Source organism: Peromyscus eremicus, chromosome 3 (genome assembly GCF_949786415.1).
Source record: "Peromyscus eremicus chromosome 3, PerEre_H2_v1, whole genome shotgun sequence".
NCBI lineage: Eukaryota > Metazoa > Chordata > Mammalia > Rodentia > Cricetidae > Peromyscus > Peromyscus eremicus.
This window is the reverse complement of record NC_081418.1, coordinates 127569257-127585979: the sequence shown is the minus strand read 5'-3', so window position 1 is coordinate 127585979 and position 16723 is coordinate 127569257. Positions and strand designations below refer to the sequence as shown.

Below are 16723 nucleotides of genomic sequence, written 5' to 3'. Positions count from 1 at the left end.
AGGAGGCAGAGACAGGGGCAAGCAGATCTTTGTAAATTCAAGGCCAGCCTGGTGTACATAGGCAAGACCTAGGCCAGCCAGGGTTACATGATGAGAGTCTGTCTAATAAAACAAACAAAACCTGCAAACCAACAAAAAGCTAAGACATGAGAGAACATAAAACACATTCCAGCAAAAAAAAAAAAAAGTTATTTTTATGTGAGCAGAATGTATTCTAAAAGGCCACAATTCTTTTCAATGTTTGTCCTCACACTAAGAGCAGGTATCAATCAATGCTAATGAAAGACATACTTATGAAAAGAAAAAATAATTATTTAAGAATATATATATCATGTATCTTGAAATATCTGTACCAAATGTTAAACTATAGAATCTACAAGGAGGGGCTCTTCCAAGCAGAATTCAAATAAATCAATTGGCTTCAATGTCCTAGTTCAAGGACAGTGGAGTCTCTGCTTAGGCCTTTTGGAAACTGATGAGCTAGCTATCTTTCTCTGGCCAATTAGGAATTCATCTGAGGTTGCTACTAGAACATCATCTTGATATTATGAATGGCCGTTTAAACATTGTTTTATTCTGATTAACCCCCATGCCGAGTCCCCACAGAGAAAGCCTCTCAGCTTCTCCAGGGCCACCTGCCTGCATTCGAAGCTAGTGGCCAGTCCTGTTTTCTTTCCACAAAGAAAACAATGTTTCGTTATTTTCTTCTTTGTTTGAAGAGGGGCTTTCACAGGTGGGAGGTGGTGGGTGCTTTCTCCTGTTTAGAGAAAGAACACCCCATTAATACAAACATAAAATTCTAAATTTGAACAGCTACTAAGTATAACATTCCTGTCTTAGTATCAGTCTATACAAATTTAATTTGTATTATTTTTATATCTAAAGTAATTTTTGAAATCTACAAGTGAAGTGCAGTAAAATTTGTGTGCATGTGATGGTTCTAACTAGGACTTGGATTTTTCAGGTCTTCTTGTATACACTAATACTGTTCTGACTACACCTAAGGGTAATCAATATAAATACAGTATAGCAAACATTAAAAAATTTCTCGAACCCTCTTGAAACAATATAATCATTCTGTTTGTAAATATCAAGAAGTATCAGAATATCATGAAACTGACCTTTTAAACAACAGAAAGTAAAATTTGTCAACAACAAACAAGCCATTTTTTTTTCAAAACTTCAATTTATTTACCTTAAAGATAACAGAACACAGGGGCTAGTGAAAGGGCCTGGGAGGTAAAGGCAACCTGAATTCAATAACTAAGACCTACATAGTAGAAAGAGAAAACTATAATCCCAGCACTCAGGAATCAGAAGCAGGCGGATCTCTGTGAGTTCGAGGCCAGCCTGGGCTACAGAATGAGTTCCAGGAAAGGCGCCAAAGCTGCACAGAGAAACCCTGTCTCAGAAAAAAAAAAAAAAAGAAAGAAAGAAAGAGAAAACTAACCTGCAAGTCCCTGGTTTCTACCATGGCATGCACCTGCCTCTATTGTTCAAGAGAGAGGTCCTTATTGAGAGGGATTTGGAAAGGAGCAGAGGGGATAGATATAATTGTATTTCATTGTATCCATGCATACAAATCTCAAAAATAAAGAAAAAATTCTTTAAAAGAAATAGTAAAACAATGTTTTAAGTGCTTTTAATGCCAACTCAGTTTACATAAGTAAACTCAGTTTACTCAGTAAAAAGCCTCTGAACATTTATTTTTGTTGTTGTTTTGGTTTTTAGAAACAGGGTCTCTCTATATAGCCCTGGCTGTCCTGGAACTCACTATGTAGACCAGGCTGGCCTCAAACTTAGTTATCTGTCTGTTTCTGCCTTCCAAGTGCTTGGATTAAAGCTGTCTACCATACCCAGCTATCTCTGAACATTTTAAATGTGTTATAATTATATAAAATATATTATCAATAGTGACTGAGTGTATTTAGCTTAATTCTACAGTACTTCTAGCTTTCCAAATATATTTACTAAATTCTTTACCATTATAATAATTTGATGTTTTGGCTTTAAAATAGAAACACATCTGTTACAATGAAAAAAATAAGTCAATCATTAATTGCCAAATTATGTAGTTTTTAAATGGACCAAAATGTTAATAACGCTTAGGTCTTAAGCAGAGAGGCTCAAAGCTGCTGTCCATAGTTGTTAAAAGGGGTGTATCTCCATACAAGTGCATGGAGATGTCTGGTAGTATTCAAAGGCCAAGGAAGACAGCAAAAACAAGTCATAGGAATGGGCAGGGCACTGTTCATGGTGTATAGCCATTCTCCATCACTGTAAAAGGTGTGGGAAGGGCACTGTCGATGGTGTGTAGCTATTCTCCATCACAGAAAACGGTGTGGGAGGCCTGGGATTAATATTTATTTGGTAATTAAAATTTTGAAAGATCCTTTATGGGTTCATATTTTGGACTTTCAATTAGTGGGTTCTATGCATTTGGTTTTTTAAAATCAGAGACTGAGTAACTGTAAGCCCAGCAAAACCAATCTGTTTTATTACTTGTCTAAAAGGCATTCCTAGTTCTTACACAAAGCTAGAAAAACAAAATTGAAATAACAACTGAATGACCCCAATGGTGTCTGCAGCACCAATCTAATTAATTAAAAGCTTGTTTTCTCAAATGCCATTGGAAGTATCCAAAACATTTCACTATGGTGATGGAGTACTTTTTTCTTCTTAAAGAAATAATAAAGAGGACTGAGGGTATTGCTTAGTGGGAGAGTACATGCTAAGCCTTCATAATACCCCGTGTTTAATCTCCAGCTCTCAAATAAGTAAATAAAGCAGCATGGGGGATCTATTAGAGAATGGCCAATGGGAGCTCATCTACTACCAACTGTTTTTGAAATTCATGAAATTCAGGCTTAGTATATTCTTTCTTAATTGATGGTGGGAAAATCTGTTGATATAACTTAGTTCAGTACAGCCACGTTTTTATCATTTCCTTTCTTTTGAGATGCTTAACTCAAGGATTTTTCAACTTTTTTCATTCAAGTGCTTCTGTGAGTGTTCACATAGTTGTGACAAATAAGAAGTGGCACAAAAACAGAACAGCAGTTAGCTTCTGTGAGAAGTTTCTGTGAAGCCTCAACCCACTCAGAGATAACTGTTGATCAGTATTCTGGTCCATGCTAGGTGCCATTGCTAATATATGCCCTTCTAATATTTTTAATTGGCATTGAAGCCTAACTTTCCAGACTCATTTCCTGACATTTACCATTTTAAGCATTCCCTTGAATAAAATAGCATCCATAATTTCTTCTTCTGGTAAAATACCACTTATCCTGTAAGACATATCAATTATCAACTGTTCTCCAGAGCATCCTCTCATACGTGTGTCAAACATTAGTAAAATGAAGTAACACTCAAGTGAGGAATACTCAGAACAGAATGAAAGGTATTTGTGATAATTAACTCCTTTATGGTTCCTAGCTAAATATTTGATCTAATGCAATAATCACTCACCCAACAGAAAGCCAAAAGGTCACAAATTAATGTTCCAAATGCAAGCTTGCTAGTAAGCTGTCTAAAGCTGATGGCTAGAACTACAACAATGGGTAAAATCTCTAAGGGATACCTAATAGTGAAGAGAACCAATGAAAGAACTTAGTAATTTACTTTAAAGATATACAGATCCTTCTAGGTACCCAGGGTGAGGAAACAGCAGCAGATGTCATAGGCTCTAGTTTGAGGAATCATGGGTTGTTGGCAGCTCTTGATGCCTTGAACACAAATTAGATCAAACAAAATGTTATATGGGGACAGCAAGAAATTTTAAAACAGTACAGAAGACACAGATTTTTAATAAAGGGGTTGGATACAACCTTGCTGTTAAAGGATTTGCCTGGAATGCTCAAGGCCTTGAATTTGATCCCCACCATCACAAAATAAACAATACCCTAACCAGGAAGAAAACAAAAGCAAATAAAAACAAAAAGAAAACTCAATAACCTAATATTATCTAATTAAAAGGGAGGAAAGAGAACCGGGGATATAATCTTGGTGGTAAACCATGTGCTTCACAGGAACAAGGCCCTAAGACTGGCCCTCAGCATCATGTAGGAAAGAAAAGGGGGAAAATACTGAGAGAAAGAACAGCCAAGAAACAAGGACCTAAAACTCATGTAAGGTGGCAGTGCCACAGCAGCCAGTGGGCTGGGCCTCAGCAGCAGTGTCAGGAGAGCGGTGGGTGGATGGAAGGAAGACTGTTGAAGCACAGGCCCCAGGCAGAGACGACAGAACAAACTCCCTAAAGACTCCATCCTGAGGGCAGGACAGACCTGAGTGCATCAAGGGAAAAATAACATATCTAACATTAAAAGAAAATACATGAGCCACACCTCTGACAGAAGCCCCCTGCTCCACCAGAGTCCACACTAGCACCCAGAACCCCAAAGGACCTCCTGACTAGACCAGAGGCCACTCTGGTGGCCAGAGCTAGAGCCCCTAACTCGAGCAGAGACCCTCTACTCAACCACAGGTCACTCTGGCAAGAAGAACAGGAGGAAACAGAAACCAAGGAATAAAACACCCATCCAACAAAGACAAACTCAGAAATCAGCACCTAGACCCATAACCATGCCAAACCCAGATACCTAACTACTAGTGTAAGAACACAACAGCCAGGGCAATATGTCACGACCAGAGCTTAACCATCTGTCTATAGCAAGCCCTGAATATTCCAACACACTTGGAGCACAAGAAAAAACCTTAAAACCAACTTTATAAAGATGATGGAGACCCTTAAAGAGAAAATGAACAAGTCCCTTAGAGAAATCCAGGAAAACACACACACACACACACACACACACAAAAAAAAAAAACGCAACAACAACAATTGGAAGCAGTGAATAAATCCCTTAAAGAAATTCAAGAAAAAACAAACAAACAATTGAAGAAAATTAATAAAACAGTTCAAGACCTGAAAATGGAAATAGAAGCAATAAAGAAAACACAAACTAAGGGAATTGTGGAAATGAAAAATGTAGGTAAACAAACAGGAACAACAGATGCAAGCATCATCAACAGAATACAAGACATGAAAGAGAGAAAGAATCTCATGTGTTGAAGATGTGATTGAAGAAATAGATACATCGGTCAAAGAAAATGTTAAATCTAAAATATCCCTGACACAAATCATCCAGGAAATCTGGGATACCATGAAAAGATCAAACCTAAGAATAATAGGAATAGAAGAAGAAGAAGAATCACACCTCAAAGGCCTAGAAAAGACTTTTAACAAAATCATAGAAGAAAATTTTGCTACCCTAAAGAAGTACATGGCTATAAAGGTACAAGAAGCTTACAGAAAACCAGATTGGACCAGGAAAGAAAGTCCCCTCAACACATAATAATCAAAACACTAAACAGAAAGAACAAGGAAAGAATATTAAAAGCTGAAAATAAAAAGGCCAAATAACATATGAAATCAGACCTATTAGAATTACACCCAACTTCTCAATGGAGACTCTAAAAGCCAGAAGGACCTGGAAAGATGTCCTGCAGACTATAAGGGAACACAGATGCCAGCCCAGATTACTATACCCAGCAAAACTTTCAATCACCATAGATAAAGAAAATAAGATATTCCATTATAAAGTCAAATTTAAACAACAACTATCCACAAATTCAGCCCTATAGAATGTACTAGAAGGAACACTCTAACCCAAGAGGTTAACTACACCCACAAAAAACAGGCAATAAATAATCTCTCACCAGCAAAACCCTAAGAGGGGAAACACAAACACACACACACACACACACACACACACACACACACTACCACCACCAACAACAACAAAAACATATTAACAGGAATTAACAATCATTTGTCATTGATGTCTTTCAATATCAATGGACTCAATTTCCCAATAAAAAGACATGAACTAACAGAATGAATGCGAAAACAGGATCCATCCTTCTGCGGCATACAAGAAACACACCTCAACATCAAAGATAGCTGTTACCTTAGAGTAAAGGGTTGGAAAAAGGTTTTCTAAGCAAATGGACATAAGAAACAAACTGTTGTAGTCATTCTAATATCTAAGAAAACAGACTTCCAACCAAAGTTAATCAAAAGAGACAGGTCACTTTATACTCATCAAAGGAAAAATCCACCAAGATGATTTCTTAGTTCTTAACATCTCTGCTCCAAACACAACAGCATGCACATTTAAAAAGGAAACACTACTAAAGCTTAAATCATACACCAACCCTCACAGATTGAAGAGAGAGACTTCAATACCCTATCCTCACCAATGGACAAGTCATGCAGACAAAAACTAAACAGAGAAATAATGGAGCTAAGAGACACTATAAACCAAATGGACCTCATAGAGATCTACAGAACATTTTACCCAAACACAAAGAAATATACTTTCTTCTCAGCATCTCATGGAACAGTTTCCAAAACTGACCACATACTCAGTCACAGAGCAAGTCTCAACAGAGAGAAGAAAACTGAAATAACCCCCTGCATCCCATCAGACCACCATGGATTAAAGCTGGATATCAACAAGAGACAACAGAAAGCCTATAAACTCATGGAAATTGAACAACTCTCTGCTGAATGACTACTGGGTCAAGGCAGAAATAAATAAATTAATTAAAGATTTGCTAGAATTCAATGAAAATGAATGCACAACATATCCAAACTTATGAGACACAGTGAAAGCAGTGATAAGAGGAAAGTTCATAGCACTAAGTGCCTTCATACATAAAGTGCAGAGATCTCATACTAGCAACTTAACAGCACACCTGAAAGCTCTAGAACAAAAAGAAGCAAACATAACCAAGAGGAGTAGATGGCAGGAAATATACTGAGTACTAATATCAATAAAATAGAAACAAAGAAAATAATATAAAGAATCAATGAAGCAAAGAGATGGTTCCTTGAAAAAAATCAACAAAATAGACAAACCCTTATCCAAACTAAAAGACGGAGAGAGAATATCCAAATTAACAAAGCAGAAATAAAAAGAGAGACATAACAACAGACATTGAGGAAATCCAAGGAATCATTAGGTCATACTTCAAAGGTGTACTTCACAAAATTGGAATATCTAAAAGAATGGACAATTTTCTTGATAGATTGTAGCCAGAAGTTTTCCTGTTTCCTGCCTAGTCCATAGCTGCTCAGAGCTGCTCAGACCCAAGTAAACACACAGAGGTATATTAATTAAAACTGCTTGGCTATTAGCTCAGGCTTACTACTGACTAGCTCTTACACTTAAACTCAGCCCATTTCTGTTAATCTATATGTCACCATGTTTTCCATGGCTTTACCTGTGTGTCATTACATGCTGCTCCCTGAACAGCAGCCTGGCATCTCCTCATTCAGCCTTCCTCTTCTGAGAATTCTCCTTGTCTGCTTATCCCACCTATACTTCCTGCCCGGCTACTGGGCAATCAGTGTTTTATTAAACTAGTGTACAAAAGTATTATCCCACAGCATTTCCTCTTTTATGTCTAAATAAAAGGAATTTTGGAAGTTGCTTACAATGCATTTCCTATTTAGTTAGGTAATATTATATCCTTCTGGGGTCTTTGATGTAGTTGAAGACTAGATAGTTATAATTTTCCCTGGTTAAGAGATAAGGGATAAGTTAGATATGAAACCTTGGACTCATAAATATAGGATAAATAAAAATATTTTCTTTGAATTTACCAAATATAAGTGGACTGGATATTGTAACTGTGATTCTTGCTTGATAACTGTTCTATTATATGTAATTTTACTATGTTAAAGTTAAAACCTTCCTTTTTGAAAAAAGAAAAGGGGAAGTGCTGTGGATGCCTTTCTGTATGCTGTGAATATGTGTTGCTCTGACTGGTTGATAAATAAAGCCATTTGGCCTTTGGCAAAGCTGCTTAGAGGCAGGCAGGAAATCCAGACAGACAGACAGGAAGAGAAAGGAGAGGCAAGGAGATGCTGCCAGCCGTCGCCAAGAGAAGCAAGATGTAAAAATGCCAGTAAGCTACAAGGCACATAGCAAAGCATAGATTTATAGAAATGGGTTCATTTAAGATATGAGATAGCTAGCAAGAAGCCTGCCATTGCCATAGTTTAAAAATAATATAAGCCTGTGTGTGTTTATTTGGGACCAAGCAGCTGCGGGACATAGGTTGGGGAGATTCCACAGGACCAGAGAAAACATCCAGCTACAATAGATACCACTTACCAAAGTTAAATCAAGATTAAATCAAGATTTAACAATTTAACAAATAGACCTATAATCCCTAAGGAAATAGAAGAAGTCATTAAAAAGTCTCCCCACAAAACAAGCCCAGGGCCAGACAGTTTTAGCACAGAATTCTACCAGACTTTCAAAGTGAAGTTAATACCAATACTCCTCAAAGTATTCCACAAAACAGAAACAGAAGGAACATTGCCCAATTCATTTTATGAGGCCACATTCACCCTGATACCCAAACCACACAAAGATGCAACACAGAAAGAGAATTATAGACCAATTTCCCTCATGAACATTGATGGAAAAATACTCAATAAAATACTCACAAAACGAATCCAAGAACAAATCAAAAAGATCATTTACCATGATCAAGTAGGCTTGATCCCAGAGACGCAGGGCTGGTTCAACATATGAGAATCTGTTGATGTAATCCACCATATAAACAATTTGAAAGAAAAAAACACATGATCATCTCATTAGATGCTGAATAAGCTTTTCACAAAATCCAACACTCCTTCATGATAAAAATCTTGGAGAGATCAGGGATACAAGGGATTACCTAAACATAATAAAGGCAATCTACAGCAAGCTTATAATCAACATCAAATTAAATGGAGAGAAACTCAAAGCAACTCCACTAAAAATCAGGGACAAGGCTGTCCATTCTCTCCATATTGATCCAATATAGTATCTGAAGTTCTAGCTAGAGCAATAAGACAACTAAAGGAGATCAAGAGGATACAAATTGGAAAGGAAGAAGTCAAAGTATCAGTATATGCAGATGACATGATAGTATATATAAACAACCCCCAAAATTTCTACCAGGGAACTCCTACAGCTGATAAACACCTTTAGCAAAGTGGATGGATACAAAAAACTCAAAAACATCAGTAGTCCTACTATATACAAACAACAAATGAGCTGAGAAAGAAATCAGGGAAGCAACATCCTTCACAATAGCTACAAATAATATAAAATATCTTGTAGTAACTCTAACCAAGCAAATGAAAGGTGTATATGACAATAACTTCAAGCCTTTGAAGAAAAGAAATTGAAGAAGATATCAGGTGGAATGATCTCCTATGCTATGGATCGGTAGGATTCACATAATAAAAATGGACATCTTACCAAAAGCAATCTAAAAATTCAATGCAATCCTCATCAAAATTCCAACACAATTGTTGCATTTATCTAATTATTCTTTATCAATAAAAAATCAGGAGTCAGATATCGGGGTAAGAATCTGAATGACCAGAGAAGTGGCAGAGCAGCCACTACTGACCTCCTATCTCTTCTGTTCCTCCATCCAAAAGGCTCCACCTAATTACTGCCTGTCTCTCATCTGTCTTCAATCCTTCAAGCCTATATGGTTAATTTTGGTCAGCTAGTGGCTAGCTCTGCCCTCTGATTCAAAGCAAGCTTTATTATCAGAATGCAATCAAAATATTATACAATACTTCCCCCACTTTTGTCTAAATAAAAAGAGAAGGTTTTAACTCTAAAATTATAAAACTATCTACAATAAGAAAAATTATCAGGTAAGAATTACATTCACAATGTCAAGTCCATTTGCATTTGGCAAATTCAGAGAAAATACTGCATTATCTATCCTTTCTTGGAGAGTCAAAAGTTTTATACCTAATTTACTTTCTATACTAACTTGTATTACCAACCCAAAACTATCCTGTTATGTCTCTCAACCTTATATACTTTACACCTCTTTTATGAGTTTCTTTTCTGAATTTGGTAACAAGGAAAATTGTAACTGTAACTATCTAGTATTCAACTCCATCAGAGACCCAAGGAGGATATAATATTACCTGAGTAAACAGGAAGTGCAGAGCAAACAACTTCCAAAACTATAGAAATGACAAAAACAGCTGGCTGCCTGGACAGTCACTCAAGGTTCTTCTATAATGTTAGGGCATCCATTTTTGGCCTACAGGCCTAGACTATCTAACAGACTTTTTTTGTGAAGCAGTATTTTTGAAGGGTTGTCCTACCTTGTCTTGGCAAAGTTTAGCAGTCACTTTCTTTTGTGTTTTGCTTGTCCAATTTGGACAGCATAAAGTCAGCAGTTGAGGCAAGGGCAATTTCTTGCCCAGTGGCTAACTTGTCACAAGGAAAGCAAACTCCATATGGAATTTCTTTGATGCCCATCATCTTCTCTGAAGTATATTGGTGCTTCCAGGAGCAGACATGTCTCATTGTCATAAAAAAAAACCCTTATGTTATTACAACATCTTAAATGCCATATTCTGTATATCTCTGAAGTATTTGAAGACCACCTGTCAACCTAAAATATATGTTTGACCTTGAGAACATACCTAACATGATTACAAGTTTGATTGTAATAGGTGACTAACTACCAACCTATATTTCTTCATTATCCTAGACAATTTGTAATAATAACTTTCAAGGATTAGAAATTAACATTACATTGTTAAATGAGCTGCATAGGTAAAATACCTTAAACAAGAGTAGAAATGTATGTACAATATGTTCTAACAAAAATAACCTTAAATCTGTATCAATAAACAAAAATATCTGAAACAAGAGTAGAAACATACACAACACACAGTTCTTTAAGGGCCTTGAAATAACAATACTCAATTTCATATGGAAAAATGAAAAATCCAGAATAGCTAAAACAATCCTGTACAATAAAAGAACTTCCAAAGGTATCACCATCCCCAATTTCAAGCTGTATCATAGAGCTACAGTAATTAAAAAATGTAAAGGATTAGCATAAAAACAGACACATTTGAAGACCCAGACATAAATCCACACACCTATAGACACCTGATTTTTGACAAGAAGCAAAAAATATGCAATGGAAAAAAGAAATCATCTTCAATAATGGTGCTGGACTAACTGGATACTAGCATGTTGAAGAATGCAAATAGATCCATATCTATCATCCTGCATAAAACTCAAGTCCAAGTGGATCAAAGACCTCACCATAAAACCAGATACAATGAACTTGATAGAAGAGAAAGGAGAGAATAGTCTTGAATGCATTGGCACTGCAGATAATTTCCTGAACAGAACACCAAGAGAGCAGGCACTAAGATGGACAATTAATTAATGGAACCTCATGAAATTGAGGTTTCTGTAAGATAAGGATACTGTCAACAGGACAAAATGGCAGCCTACGAAATGAGAAAAAAATATTACCAACCCCATATCTGACCTAGGGTTAATATCGAAAATATAAAAACAAACAAACAAAAAACTCAAGAAACTAGACATCAACAAGCCAAACAATCCAATTTAAAAATGGGGTACAGATCCACGTAGAGAATTTTCAACAGAGGAATCTCAAATGGCCGAGAAACACTTAAAGAAATGGTCAACATCCTTAGTCATCAGGGAAATGCAAATCAAAATGACTCTGAGATTCTATCTTACACCTGTCTAATTTCAAAAACACAAGTGACAGCTCATGCTGGCAAGGATGTGGAACAAAGGGAACACGCCTCTATTGCTGGTGGGAGTACAAACCTATACACCCACTTTGGAAATCAATATGGTGGGTTCTCAGAAAACTGGGAATTGATCTGCCTCAAGACCCAGCTATACCACTCCTGGGCATATACCCAAAGGACACTACATCCTACTACAAGGACACTTGCTCAACTATGTTCATAGAAGCTTTATGCATAATAGCTAGAAACTGGGAAACAACCTAGATGTCCCTCAACCAAAGAATGGATAAAGAAAATGTGGTACATTCACACAATGGATTATTACTCCACTTAAAAAAAAACATGAAATTTGCAGGCAAATGGATGCAACTAGAAAAAAATCATCCCAAGTGAGGTAACCCAGACCCAAAAAGGTAAGCATGGTATGTATTCACTTGTAAGTGGCTATTGGCTGTAAACATAAAGGATAATCATGCTACAATCCACAGACCCATAGAGGCTAAATAATAAGGAAGGCCGGAAGGGAGGATGCATGGATCTCCCTGGGAAGGGGAGACTGAATAAATTTCATGGTTAGACTGGGAGAAGGTGGGGATGGAAACAGGATGGATTAGGCAGGGGAGTGGAGGGAGAGTGTACTGAGAAAAACAACTAGAATTGGGGGGAATTTTGGAGGTGAGGTAGAAACATAGTCCAATGGAAACTCCCAGGAATCTATGATGGTGCCCTTGAGAAGCCTCCTAGTAAAGGGAAAATGGAACCTGAACCAGCCATCTTCTGTAACCAGTGGACAGATTGGGACACCAACCCAACCATAAAACCTTTGACCTACAATTAGTCCTGCCTGCAAGATGTTCTGGGGTAAAAGTGGTACAGAATTTGTGGGAGTGGCCAACCAATGACTGGTCCAAATTGAGACCCATGCCACAAGAGGGGTTCCATGCCAGAGACTGCCTGGAGGGCCAGGAACCAGAGTTTAGATAGCCCAGAGACCTAGGATAGAACCAAACACAATTGCGGAGGGGGAGGGTTGGGGGAGGGAGAAAAGTCAATAAAATGATTCCTAATGATACTCTGCTATCCTTATAGACCAGAGCCTAGTATCATCATCATCATCATCATCATCATCATCATCATCAGAGAGGCTTCATCCAGCAACTGATGGAAGCATATGGAGAGACCCACAGCCAAACATTAGGCAGAGCTTGGGGAATCCTTCAGAAGAGGGTGAGGGAGAATTGTAGAAGCCAGAGCAACACCACAAGAAAATGGCTCACATAACCAACTAACCTGGGCTCATAGGGACTCACAGAGACTCAACTGACAATCAGTGAGCCTATATGGGTCTGATCTAGACACTCTGCATATATGCTATGGTTGTATGGCTTGGTGTTCCTGTGGGACTCCAAATAATGGAAGCAGGGGATGTCTCTGGCTCTTTTGCCTGCTTTTGGGACCCTTTCCCCACTACCGGGTTACCTAGTCAAGCCTTAATACGAGGGGATGTGCCTAGTTTTATTATAACTTGGCATGCCATGTTTGGTTGATATCCCTGGAAGGTCTGCCCTTTTCTGAAGGGAAAGGAGAAGTGGATCTGAGGGAGAGGGGATGTGGTGGAAGAGGGACTGGGAGGAGAGGAGGGAGGGGAAACCATGGTCAGGATGCAACGTATGAGAGAAGAAAAAAATTTAAAAAATTTCATTTCATATCTTGAAAAAAAAAAAGAGGATAGATGACAGCAACCAAAACAGAATGGCCCTGGCATAAACATGAACATGAAGACCAATGAACAAGAACAGTGTATCTCAGCAATACAACTTCACACCATACATGGCCAAACAATTTTCAACAGGGTTGCCAGGACCATTCAATGGGTAACAATAGTCTTTTCAACAAATGGAGGTTAGAACAACTGCGAAAGAGTAAAACTGATACCCTACAAATACATCTGTTCACACATCAGCCACACAGTTTTGGTTGCCACATGTGGTGTCCTGCGACCCAGAACCCCAGGTATTAGCCCCACAGAGCCAAACCCTCCTGCCAGCCATCCCACCCACCAGGCCACCCTGGGACCTCATGGCATCCTGCAACCTGACCCCAGTTGGGAATGAAGACTGGACAGCTGACTGAGATAATAAAAAAAACTCAAGACATGAAGATAGAATTTCATAAAGAGAGCATCTCTGAAGAAAACCCAAGCTGAAATAAAAATCCAAATAAAAATCTTGGAAAGTAACAAAATTATCAGAGGAAAGCCTTACCAGTAGATTGGATCAAGTAGAATATGGAATATCAGCTGCTGAAGACAAAGTAGCAGAGACAGATCATCCAGTCAGTCAAAGAAGGATAAAAATCTAAAAAATCCCCAGGAAAATCAAAATCAGGGCTGAAATTAATAAAATAAAATGAAAAGAAAAACAAAAAAATATCCGTGATTGGAACAGCTGGTTCTTTGAAAAGATTAACAAATTTTGCAAACCTTTAGCCAACTTAATCAAAAGAATCAAATTCATAAAACCAGAGACTGGAAGACAAATATCACAATAGATATTGAGGAAATTCATAAAGACAAACTTCAAAATGTGTATTTTACTAAACTGAAAGATATAAAAGAAATGGATACATTTCTAGATATATATGCTCTACAAAGATTAAATCAAGATGCAGCCATTTAAATAGACATATAACAACCAATGACATAGAAGCAGTAATTAAAAGTATCAAGTGAGTCGGCCGGTGATGGTGCACGCCTTTAATCCCAGCACTCGGGAGGCAGAGGCAGGCAGATCTCTGTGAGTTTGAGGCCCACCTGGGCTACAAAGTGAGTTCCAGGAAAGGCACAAAGCTACACAGAGAAACCCTGTCTCAGAAAAAAAAAAGTATCAAGTGAAAAAACCTACAGCCACATGGATAAATGGCAGGATTCTACCAGATTTTCAAAGAACTAACAACACTCAAATTATTTTATAAAATATAAAAAAGCAATTTATATAAATCACAAAACAAGGACCTTAAAACAGCAATTATGAGTATGTTCCCAGACCTTAAAGAGAATATGAAGAAATGCCTGAATAAAGACTATAAATATGCAAAGTTAAATGAAATAGTAAAAACTATTGAAAATAGGAAAACAGAATTTAACGAAAAAATAGAATTGCTAAAGACAGGCCAAACTGGAATTAAACATGAAAACCTCAGGAAGTAAGACAAAAGCTCAGAGGAAAACCTCACCAACAGATTAAAGACATGGAAGAGAGAAGTTCAGGTCGTGATGACAGGGTAGAAAGAATGCATAGGTCAGTCAAAGAAAATGTTAAATCTAAACAACAGCAACAAAACATTCAGATACAAGACATCGAGGAAATCTGGTACACTGTGAAAGGGACAAGTCTATAAATAATAGATACAGAAGGAAAGAGGAGAAACCTAGGTCAAAGGCACAGAAAATATTTTAACAAAATCGCAGAAGAAAATTTCCCAAATCTAAACAAAGATATCCTTGTCAAGGTGCAAGAGACCTACAGGGCACCACACAGACAGGACGTAAAAAAATAAACTCCCCATGACAGACAGTAACCCAAACACTAAATGTCCAGAATAGGGAAAGACGTTAAAAGCTGCAAGGTGAAAAGACCAAGTCACAGAAAGATGAGCCTCTTTAAATAGCTCTTGACTTCTCAATGGAGACTCTGAAAGACAGAGAGGCTTGGACAGACATTTCACAAGCTCTGAGAGACCACACGCCAGTTCAGATGGCTACACTCAGCAAAACTTCCAATCACACCTGAAGAAGAAAGATAAACATTTCATGACAAAAACAGATTTGAGCAATTTCTGTCCACCAATCCAGCTCTACAGAGAATATTAGAAGGAGTAATTCAGTCCAAAGAGAAGATTAACTACACCCAAAAGAACACAAAGACTAAACAATCCCAGAACAGTTAACCAAAAGAGGTCTCAAACAAAATAACAGAACGGGAATTAATAAACACTGCTGAATAATGACTCTCAATGCTAATGGTCTCAACTTTCTTCTTAAAAACAAACAAACAACACAGACTAGCAGACTGGATTAGAAACAGAATCTATCTTTCTGCTGCTTCTAAGAAACACACCTAACCATCAAGGACAGAAACCATCCTAAGGTAAAAGGATGGAAAAGGGTATTCCACACAGACAAAATCAAGAAGCAAGCCACACAGCAATTTAATATCTGGCAAAAATAGATTTCAAGCAAAACTAATAAGAAGATACAGGAAAATTTTACCAAGAGAATATTACAATTATAAACATTTATTCACAAAAACTTCCACTTCCATAAAACAAACACTACTATACCTAAAATCACACATTGATGCTAACACAATAAGAGTGCATGATTTCAATATCCCAGTCTCACCAACAGACAGATCATCCAGACAAAATTAAATAGAGAAACTGGAATTAAATAATATCATACATCAAATGGATCTGTAAGACATTTACAGAACATTACACCCAAACATTGATGAACGCACCATCTTCTCAGCAGCTCATGAAACTTTCTCCAAAACTGACCACATACTAGGATACAAAGCAAGACATAATACAGGGAAATTGAAAAACCATCCTGCATCCTACCTGACAACAACCTAACGTGACTACAAGCTTAATTGCAATAGGTGACTAACTACTAACCTGCATTTCTTTATTATCCTAATAGTTTATAATAACAACTTTCAAGGACTAGCAATTTGCATTATATTGCTAAATGAGATGTTTAGGTACAATACCTTGAACAAGATTAGAAATGTATGTACAGTATGTTCTAACAAAAATAATCTCAACATTGTATCAATATACAAAGATCCATATCAATGTAAAATATTTAAAACTATTAGTTACTTTTTTGGTTTAAAAGTAGATTCAATAATCTACCCTTAGTCTATCATATCTATAACCCCCCTTTTTTCTTTTCAAAACAAGGACCCTGAATCTAAACTTCTTTGTTCAGCTTTTTTCCAGACCATTACCAATAACAACTTGTAACCAACCATTTTAAACAATAACAAATATCCATAACCCATTTAAAGACCAAAAACCACTCACCCCACCTCT

At 37.2% G+C, this 16723-nt stretch overlaps 1 protein-coding gene across 8 annotated transcripts in view; it reads right to left on the bottom strand.

Annotated features, from left to right (window-relative positions):
• Zfand4 (zinc finger AN1-type containing 4) overlaps nt 1–16723 on the bottom strand; it is an 86209-nt gene that overhangs the window by 1323 nt on the left and 68163 nt on the right. For 5 of the 8 annotated variants that reach the window (XR_009378366.1, XM_059258438.1, XM_059258436.1 and 2 more), the window contains one exon: nt 640–757. Coding sequence is in view for 4 of the 8 variants with exons in the window: in XM_059258438.1 (XP_059114421.1) it covers nt 640–757 (118 nt within the window). In the remaining 4 variants the exon portion in view is untranslated. Of the gene's footprint in view, nt 1–639; nt 758–3621; nt 3726–16723 lie in introns of those variants that run through there. The other 3 variants (XR_009378367.1, XM_059258439.1, XM_059258440.1) reach the window with 3 other exon arrangements.